Below are 10,900 nucleotides of genomic sequence, written 5' to 3' on the forward strand. Positions count from 1 at the left end.
TATATATAGTATATAAAAAAATGAATAAAGCTAATAAAGCAGTTTATGAAAACAACTAATTTATTAAGAAATATACTTGTATTGTCTTTATGAATAATCACTTTCATTTTGTCGATTGCCGCCATCTGTATATATGGTCCAGAAATGAAATGAAGGAACGGAATTCCATCCAATCACTTATTATTGAAATAATTTGGATATTTTCGTTGTTGTTTTTTCTTAATCGTCAGCATGAAGGACGATTGACCCAGAAGATATTGAAAATATTTAATCTCCTCTGCGGACCTCGCCCTTAGTGTTCATAAGGCTGGAATAGGATGTCGAGAACCTTGTATCGCTTGGCCCATATAAACCATACATCTTTCATCAAAAGACTTTTTGGTTTTGCCATTTCTTTTAACTATTAAAAAGGGTTTCGCTATCGCAAGTTATTGTTGTTTAGCAATTTTCTATTTTGAAAATATTAAAAGCTGCATTAAATATCTAGTGATATCCCCTTTAGCAAAAAAGCTGTTAATTGATACTTTGACAGTTGTATTTGAATCAATAACCGCGGGAAGTTAATTATTTCATAGTTGTTTAATTTTAGTTTTTTATTTAAAGTTACACTTATACTTACACAATTTTTTATTTATTTTTTATTTTATTTATTTATTATTTCAAATTTATTATCATCATACAAATTTAGAGTTGAATTAATAATATATCCTATTTATCGAAAAATTAAAATAAATAAATAGTTAATTAATACTTCAAATATAAAAAAATATGTACGCTTTCAATGATTCCAGAGTATGTATATGTTTCTAAAATAATTTTTGAAAAAGAAACTTTGAATAGGAAATACTTCGTGATTATGAGCACTCATTTCCATACGATAAACAATATTTTTCCGCTTGCCAATGCAACACTGTATAGTTCTAAAGTGGACACGCTCAAGACGAAAAACTTTTAGCGGCGAATTCTTACCAAGAATACGGCGAAAAATTCAAAATGACGCATGCGTTGCAAAATTTTTACTTGCCAAAAAATTGATGAGCGAATCGGAGGTGCAGCAAACTAGTAAAAAGGGAACTAGCAGAATTGTGAAAATAAGTGTCTAAATGTTGGTCAATTTATTTTAAATTTCAAATATTTTTCTCGTGGAATAAAAGGTAAAGTTGTTTCTGTCGAGAATATATTTGAAAGAAAATCTACGTGGACAATTTTGAACTGTAAAACACACAAGTAGAAGAAGAACGATCAGAAAGTAGCTGAAGAAAAGCGCAGTAGCAGCATTATTGGCAGGGACCGAATCGCATTAGTTACCTGTGAAGAAAAAAAAAATTTAGCGAAACATATTAGCCGTCAAACTTGGAAGTGTATAGTGAGGAAAAGAAATAAAATTTTAAATATATAAAAGTATACCCACAAACTTTAGTGGCTTTTTTGAGATATCGTTAATATAAAAACAGCAAAACGGCAGCGACTACAACAACTACTACTACGCCACCAGATTCGACAATGGAGAAGCCGAAGGAATTGATCATTGAGCCAAAAGGCGAACTGCGCTTTGTAGGTAAGTTTGTGAACCCATTAGGAAAAGACTACAATTAAGACAGCAATAGTATGGGGAATGGAAGCCGACACTTTCGTCGAAGCATGTAGGAGACGTCTGTCAAATGGCAATACGAAAAGCGAATGTTTATTTTCCATGGTATGGACCAAAAGCCAAACTTAACTATATTGCGCACATTCAAATCCAAAGTCTAAATTTAAAGGTTACTAATTTCTATTGAATCATAGTCAACATTCTTAGCTTTCATTTGTGTGCTTATATTCAAATAGTTAGTGAAAATTGCCAGTAATTGCTTCATTTGAAATGAGGTACTCGCCGAAGTTATTGTATTAGATGTTTTTGCCCTTACATTTAACAAATTAATTTATCAACAATTTTGCTTTGTATTTTCTCTACGACATTTGGACTCAACTTTAATTCATTTGCATATGGCTTTTGTACCCTGCAACTAGTTCGATAGTCATCTATCTTCCAAAACAAATGTGAAAATGCTAAAAGTTGCAAAATCTATTATCGTTTTCATGAATCTGCAGTATTGCTCACTTTTTACTCCTTGAATACCTTATCGTCACTGCTTTGCTAAATCGCATGATTCACGCATGAGTTAAATAGACATAGATTGTTTGGTGAATATGTGATAATATTTAAGGCCTTGCTATATATTAATCTGTATGTACGTAAAAATTTGCAAATATACATGRAGTATTTCTTAGTAGTTATTAAAACTTTACAGTTTTGTTTTGCAATTTCTGAGCCACTCTTTCATCGAACCAGATGTTATTGCACATAGGTCTCTTGWAATGATCCCTAAATAATTGATTCCTAGCAACCTCGAAATTCACTTTCTACCCAAATTAGCACAGCGCATACTAAATTCCATACTTTTTTTTTAAATATGATTAAAATGCATTACATGATTTGTTTCTAGAGATATTGTCATCATATTCTATACAAGTGAATGTGTTTTTATTGCTTTTTGTACGGTGAGCGATTTGCCGGTTTTGATAATAATTTTAATATTAGCCGGTGGTATCAGTCAACAATTAATATATATGTGTATTTGGTTGCAGTGCAGTCGTAAGTAAATAAAAATCACTAGCGTTTCATCATTTCGTTGTATAAATCGCGTCTCAAAAACATATTTTAGCTACATTTTTATATTTTTCATTCTTACTTGCATATATGTATATATGAGTTAATATTTCGAAACACAACAGAAAATGGTTCTAACTAGAAATTTATTTGCATGAAGCATTGGTTGTTGGTTTGTATTGTTGGAATTATCTGTATGTATTTTTGAAATCTAGCCAAAAAATTAAAATTTGTACATATTTTACGTTATATGTACCCATTATATACATATGTATATACAGTTGTCCACAAAAAAATAGTAGCGGCCACAACGAAACTAATCTTAATATTTTCCATAAGAAAACTGTTTTTGTCGCAAAATGTTTGTTATTTTACGGTTTCAAACCTTTACAGAATTATAAAATAAATCATATTTCATTGAATCGATTTAGGTTTTTTTTAACTGAGTGTCAAGCTTCATCTTTGAGATCCAGGCAACGTTCGAATGAGTCCTTCCCACACCTTCATTACCTGCCACAAATTTTTCAAATTGGTAGGTTTCGTTAGCAGTTTTTTTAAAATCGAGCTTGACTTTTTTTCATGGAATTGAGGCAAGGAAACTGCACAGATTGACGGTTATCTCAGCTCCGTTAACTCTACAACCACTTCTTTACGCATTTGACGATATGTTTGGGATCACAAATATGTTGTATTCCCTCAGACATGTGGTAACATTACCTCATAATATTTTCACATATGGCACTTACTCTAGGAAGCCTATAGGGATCATCTGTCTGCAATGGGTTTTTACCGCTATTGTAACTCATCATTAACGTGTGATCCACAAAAATTATGCAGTAAAATACATTTTTCATATTGGCACTCCTATTATTCTGTGGACAACTGTAAGTATGTATTAAATGCAATTTTTTCGACGGTCCTGAAAAGTATATGTTTAATTTTTTTTTTTTTAAAGATAGATATGTATTTGTACGTATATGAAAAATGATGATACGGGAAAGTAATATAAAATGTCTAAAGTAAAAAACGAAATTATACATAAATACGTACGAACGCGTACTAATTTTTGTATACAGTGCCGGAAATGGCAGTTTAAAATAAAAACTTATTTTAACAGTATTCGTTATATAAAGAATATTTGTGCTTTAGTAATAAAATAACCCAATTATGTATATAATTCTTAATATAATTCAAAGAACAAATGAAGCAAAAATTTTTCTTTGMAGCTATGAATTTGTTTTGTTAATGAAATTTACTTATGTCATTTTAGTAATATTTTTGAACCAAAAGATGTTTAAATTTTGTGACTTTCGGCAGTAAAAGTGACAAGACATACTGATATACCGCTACTTTATTATGTACATGCGAACACTCATAACAAAAGCAATTAAAAAATTTGCAATTCAAAACATTTGCAAAATTTGTTCATTATTCTAAATTCTTCAATTATGCTCATCTACATTACAATTATGTGTGTCTATTTCATTTAGACAACCACAATTTGGGTAAAAATCGATTTTTAATTTGTTTGTTTGAAAACAATAAGATTCTAGGGTGAGGGTGCCAGGCGAACAGCAAGTAAATCTTTAAACTTTGACTGTTCAAACAACGAATTAAGCGCGCCACACATCACTAAACTAGTTGACGGCTGAGTATTGCCGAATGTAGCAAGAATGGCGACGGAGCATGAAAATTTGTTGAGTAATAAAGCACAACGACACCGCATGGTGTATAAAAAAAATATTAGTCAAACGTCTCAAACGCATTCTGACAAAATGACGCAATGAAAGCAGTGTGAGCGTATTCCTCAAATGCTCAGCTGTCGGCAATAAACTGCACATTTTCATGCAAGCATACACGGAATACGTATGTAAATACAAGGGCAGTGCGGATTTACGGAATGTTTGGGGCTAAAAACCTACCGCATTACAACATATATATATATTTTATTTAAATAGAGAAAATATAAATCATCTTTTTTACACATAAGTGAACTCTGTTACTTTAGATATGTACACCATCACCCTACTAAAACCATACATGTGTTATTTACTCTCCCCTTTTCATACAATATTTAGCATAAAAACATATTTTTCTAAGATGATAGGCTTTTACTATGGCAGGTTTCAAATTACCGACTTTAGATTTAACAGGCCACAAAAGTAACGAATTCGTGTAAAGTCGGCACTAACGGTTGCACGAAGTAGGTCGTATAGGTAATACATATTTAGGAATATGCATATTACTAGTTTCGTTCTTACAAAACGTTGAAGACGAACTAAATGTTTCTTTGGTAATTTTTATGCATATGCATATCTGTATGTACATACATGTATGTATGTATCTACCTAAATGTAACTCACCCTTAGCTATAATCTAACCACTGTCRCCCACTATACAATTGTATTTTGCTTATTGTTGCTAGTTGCTACTTGAACAGAGGACAACCGCGTTAGGACGAGGGCAAAGCCAATCGAAACATATCGCTACTTGTACACCTTGAACGAAATATAGATCTGTAGTTAAAAAAAAAAAAAAAAGTATGAAAAAGAACAATAACCAAAGAAAGCCGATGTTTATTTTCCTCTTTCATTTCATTGTATTCGCCATCATTTCTTTTGTTGTGAATTTGTTTTGTGCCAACCGCTTTGAGTTAAGTGTTCCAGCAGATAGCTGAATTGACTTAGTTATTCTATATTGTCTTATTTCTATTCAAACCCAGATTTCATTACACCACAAAATCCTTGCTTATGCCCTGGTAATAAAATTAAAAGTTTATTTAATTAAGAAATACTTTTGTACAATTTTTAAAGAAATTTGTTCTTTATTAATATTATGTGGCAGAAGTGTACTAAAATTGTTTAGCTTTCTAAAAATGCAGTTTTATATGTTTAGCAATACTTATCACCTAACGGGTTTTACCGTGTCATATTAATTAGTAATTTGTATGTGAGCAGCATAAAGTGTACAACATATTTATTTCAAATTCATATTTTGATAGCTAAAAATAATTTTGGCTTCTTTTTAGTTACTTCTAGTTGACCAATAATTCTACAAAATATCCCAACTATTATTTTTCCGGAATGAAAATGTTAAAATTAAGGGTCATCCACATACTACGCAAACCCTTCTTCAAACATCGATAGGAAAATTAAACTTTCTCCTCCACCTTATGGTTTGTGTGCACTCCCTAAACGTCTGCAAACATGTTTTTCAGTAACATTAATTCTATATTGAGGTAATACTTGACCACGCAGTAATTTCTTTGGCATGTGCAAATGAACCCATTATGAAATTATGTGTAAGATCATACACATATCAAACAATCCCTGCAATTAACGTTTATTATTAGCAAATTTGTTTTCTTTTCTTGAGGTCAAATGTTTTCCCAATCAGAATGTAAACAATAAGTGTTGCCAGTTTTGAATTATTTGATAAACTATTGGTTTAAACTTTAATTATAAACCATTCGTTTTTACTGATTTTGAAAAGCGTTTACTCACCCTCATATATAAATTTAAAATTAAATGTCACATACTTACAAACACAAACATTATATTGCGATTTGATAAGTTTGAAATAATTACGTTTAACATTCGGACAACTACTTTGTGAAAGTTGGTAGGTTGAAACCTTGGCACACTACATACCTATGCACTTCAATACATATATAGAATATAATCGTTACCATATACATTGTCACAGCTGGTAATTATTACCATGTTATTTCCCCTTTTTGGCTCTGGCATTTTTCCATAATCTATCAATAATCTAAATTGAAAAAAAAAAATGATAATAATCTCCGCGCGTTTTTATTATTATTTGACAGGTGTTTAAAGCTCATTCAAGCGTATGCAGTAATGAGTTAGAAAATTTGACGGAAGTTAATACACCCATCGAAATATTTATAAAGCCACTTTAAGCTCAATAATGAAAGAAAAACCTATAATTTTTTCATTATTTATTATTTTTTCGAATAAATATATAATTCAATTAATGTTATGCTTAGTTTTAGGAAAAATAAATAAATTATGCAAGTTTCTCAAACATAATATAAATAACCCGAACGAAATAATTATAAAGACACTTTGATTATGCATTATATTTTTGGTATTTAAGAGAAAAATTAAATGTTTAATAAGATGTGTGACCTCCATTGTTAGCAATAACTTCTTCCAAACGTCTGGTCATAGAATTAATTAAAGAATCGATAACGGTTTGATCAATTGTTTCCCATTTTTCAACGACGGCATTTCTTAGCCATTTTACGTTATCAAATTGCCGTCCCTCTTCGAAAGCCTTGGCTGATAACACGGACCAAAGATTTTCAATAGGGTTTAGGTCGCGGCTAATTGCAGGCCACTCGAGAAATGTAATATTCCGAGCCAGCAAGAAATCAACTGCTTTCGTGGAACGATGTACCGCTGCATTGTCTTGCTCAAAAATTAATGCATTTCCAACAAATTCCTCTCCGAAGTCAATAAAAACTTCATTCAGTAACTTAATGTAGTATTCCGAGTCCATTTTTGTTGTTACAAAGCAAACTGGAGTTTTCCCTCTGGAAGTTATCCCAGCCCAAACCATGAGTGATCCGCCACCGAAATTTCGCCGCTTACATTTCTGCCTAGTAGACTCTATGGGCCTCCAATATTTTTGGAGACCTTCCGGGTCTCCCACTCGTCCCAAAAGTGATATTTTTCGGCGAAACGAAGCCTGGCCAATTTGTGTTTTTCAGTCAGTGACGGTTTGGCGCATTTTTTATCATAAATACAATCTAATTCACATTTAAATATTTGTTGTACTCGTCGTACTCCTATGTCCAAATTAGCTTGCTGTTTTATTTGTCTCGCACTCACATTTTCCTGCATGATAAGTCGTTTAATGCTACGTTTTTGCCTTTCGTTCACTTTTGGAGTCCTCCCACTTTTCTTATTTTTTCCATAATTGGTGCCTAATTTTAAAAAATTTCCTACAATATCCTTCGATTCGGTTCTTGTTAAATATACACCGCCTACTGTGATTAAAATATTAAATGAATATGAAATAATTCAAACGTCTTGCCGTATAGTTAAAATGCAGAATCTGTGGACGCTTACACCAATTTTTCTAAGAAAAATATGAAATTTGAGGGTGGCTTTATAAATATTTCGCTGAGTGTATTAGACAATTGCAAGTTGTGTATAGTTTTGTTATTTAAAAGTTAGATACATTCGTGTATTTCATAGTTATTACAATAAATTATGTTCCGCACATAAAAAGTCGAAAACAGTTGATGAAACAACCAAAATAACAGCGGGGTAAATGTATTGAATATTCAAGAGCGTAAATTAATAAGATACATTTTCTTTTTGCATATAATTATATGGTCATATTAATTATTGATCTTATTTAGTTGAATATTTAATTATTTTATAATAATTTCTTTATTTACAGGTCCCTTTACTCGTCCCGTTATCACTGTTATGAAAATAACCAATCCAACAGATAACATTATACTGTTCAAGATCAAAACGACCGCTCCAAAACGATATTGTGTGCGTCCAAATTTCGGTTCACTCGAACCACATACGCATGCCAGGATTGAAAGTAAGTTACCGAAATACAAATATATACAATTCCTTCGAAATCTCTTATTTTTCTAACACTTTCAGTTTGTTTACAACCTTTTGTGTATGATCCCAACGACAAAAATAAGCATAAGTTCATGGTACAGAGCTTGGTTGTGCTCGATCACTCCGTTGAAGACTGGAACAAGTTGGTGAGTAAATGAAGCGTAATTGATTAAACAAATAGCTTGCAATTTAGTCATTTAGACTTGTTGGTGACAATTTTAACACGCTCGTTTTTTTATATTTTGCTTTAGTGGAAAGAGTCAGAACCACATCAATTGATGGATGTGAAATTGAAATGTGTCTTCGAGATGCCAACTGTAACGTCAGCCGCAGACAGCAGTGTTACTGCAGGTAGCATGCAATTAAACAATTTAAATGCTCAAGTATTTTATTTAATAAATGTTAATTTTTTTTACTTTCTAATAGGCGCCAATGAAATTGTAAAGCAAGAAATTACTGAGACAGAAAATAAAGCAATTCCATTTCGCGAAGAGAAAGTAAGTTGTAACAATAACTGTTACAATTGCTTCTAATTTAATTTTAATGCTTATAGGTATCAAATGTGCAACCATCGGATCAACGGGAAGAGTTATTGTCCGACATTAGGCGGCTGCGTGAAGACAATGAGAAATTGCTCAGAGAGAAGCGTCATCTTACGGTAATTTTTATATTTCTGATTTTTCAGAGAGCACATAACTTATACAGATTATGCGAGAACAGCTGTTACAATTATTGAAAGACGTATATTGTAAAAGCTTTATTTCTTTAGGATGAAATCGTTAAAGTACGGGATTCATATTCGAAACCGATGTACGATCAGGCCTATACACCTATTCTGGGCGAGAAACAAATTCCGGTGTTCTATATAGCATTGTCGATTGTTGCGGCCATATTTGGCTTTCTATTTGGCAAATATTTTTGAATGCATACAACGCATACAAAACTCTGAAGTGCTGACATGTTTATCAATAAAAACAACAACTACATAAAATGAGAAACGGCGTCATACACAAACAGATAAACGAAGGAAACGAAACTAAAAATGAAACTTATATATAAAACCCAGCAACAGTATAAAAGTAAAAATAAAAAACAGCAAAACTTAGAAAGGAGGAAATGAGCAAATGATTAAAGATAAACATAAAGAAAAACCAACAAAATTAAAAAAAAAAAAATAAGAAAACAAAACAGATACAAAATTAATGAGAATTGTTGAAAGTTTGTTTTGAAATGCATGTAACCATAAACATAAATGGGCATAAGCATTCAAATGTACGAAAAAACTTGAGAGAAAAATCAGTTAAACTAAGAAACACTATGATTTGCAATTAAAGAAACAAAACAAACGCGCTAAATAATAATAACAGTCAAAGTATCACATTTATAATGAAATAGCAAGCAAATATGTAAAAAGCTCGGTGTAAGGTAGACAAAAGAACGGTGACTGAACATATGCAAGTGTGTAAGGAGGGCAGTTCAAAATCTACAAATTGTGTGTGTTTTTGTGTAAACGCTTGCAGAATACACTTTTTTTTTTAGTATAGCCAAAGGGCACCGATTGAACGCTGGCACGGCATTTATTCATAACTTTATATTATATAGCAACAAGTGAAAAGGATTAAAACAACTACAAAACAATTACATATAAAAAAGAAATGAATAATTAAATATTTAAAAAATATGCACTATATAAAGCGTTAGGTTTAATATTTTATTGTATGTTTTTGGATCATGCTTGTATAAATATAGTAGCAAACAAAACGCTGTAGCAGGGTCTTTACCATTGAGACTATTTACTGAATAGAATAAAGAAGTACTAATTAATTTGCCTTTGCAGAAACGAAAACTTTTTCGCATATTAATATATTATTAGCATACGTAGCTCTAACAGTGAAACCCATAATTTCTGGCATTAAGCAGTTTTTGTTCTAAATGTTTTTTTTTTTTTCTTTTGCTGTTTTGTTTTAAACATTTCCTAAGTTAACATGCATACATTCAAATATAAACACAAATAAACATTATATTCGAGCTTTGCCGATATTGAATTTAATAAGCAAATCTAATAAATGTGGGAATATACAACATATAAATTGTAAGTGTGTATTGTTTCCTAACTACAGAATTTGTGGGTCGCACCCTGAAATGTATGCTTACCAATTCTTTTTGTTTTTAAATAGGTTTTAGTTGTTCTCGCCCTGCCCCAGTGCGCTTAATAAATTTAATTGTTTTCACATGTGTAGCGTTCTACGGAACATGAAAGTTAATAAATAGGTACGCTTAAACCAAAATCTGCATTCGAACGCTGTTCAGTATTTGCACTTAGACTGTGTTTACTTGCTCTCCCCCAACTAAATACGCCATAGTAAAGATGTATTCAACGGTTAGCCATCTGTTAGTTTCTTGAAACAGTTTTTGTTCTTAATACTAATTAAAATAATTTTATTCAAATTTTGTGTAATTTTGTTGTTGGAACTATAAAAATGCTTCGGTTACTTCGAATTATCATTAGCGTTGTTTTATATTTAATTCTCATTTAATTTTAATATATTATATGCTTTTGCCGAAATGTATGTATGTATGTATTTTCTTGTGGTAATTTCTCACTTTTAAGTAAATAAATACTTCATTTTAATTAAAA

The 10,900-nt window shown here is 31.3% G+C and overlaps 1 protein-coding gene across 1 annotated transcript; it reads left to right on the forward strand.

The window, feature by feature from the left end:
- Positions 1–1,503: 1,503 nt before the first annotated feature.
- LOC108974978 (vesicle-associated membrane protein/synaptobrevin-binding protein) lies at positions 1,504–10,108 on the forward strand. Its single transcript, XM_018943153.1, has 7 exons — positions 1,504–1,558; positions 8,084–8,236; positions 8,302–8,408; positions 8,514–8,613; positions 8,689–8,759; positions 8,816–8,920; positions 9,032–10,108. The coding sequence occupies exons 1-7, from the start codon at positions 1,504–1,506 to the stop codon at positions 9,182–9,184; spliced, it is 744 nt and encodes a 247-aa protein (XP_018798698.1). The 3' UTR covers positions 9,185–10,108.
- Positions 10,109–10,900: the final 792 nt, after the last annotated feature.

The sequence above is a fragment of the Bactrocera latifrons genome, unplaced genomic scaffold, assembly GCF_001853355.1.
Source record: "Bactrocera latifrons isolate USDA-ARS-PBARC rearing strain unplaced genomic scaffold, ASM185335v1 scaffold_6, whole genome shotgun sequence".
Classification (NCBI taxonomy): Eukaryota; Metazoa; Arthropoda; class Insecta; order Diptera; family Tephritidae; genus Bactrocera; species Bactrocera latifrons.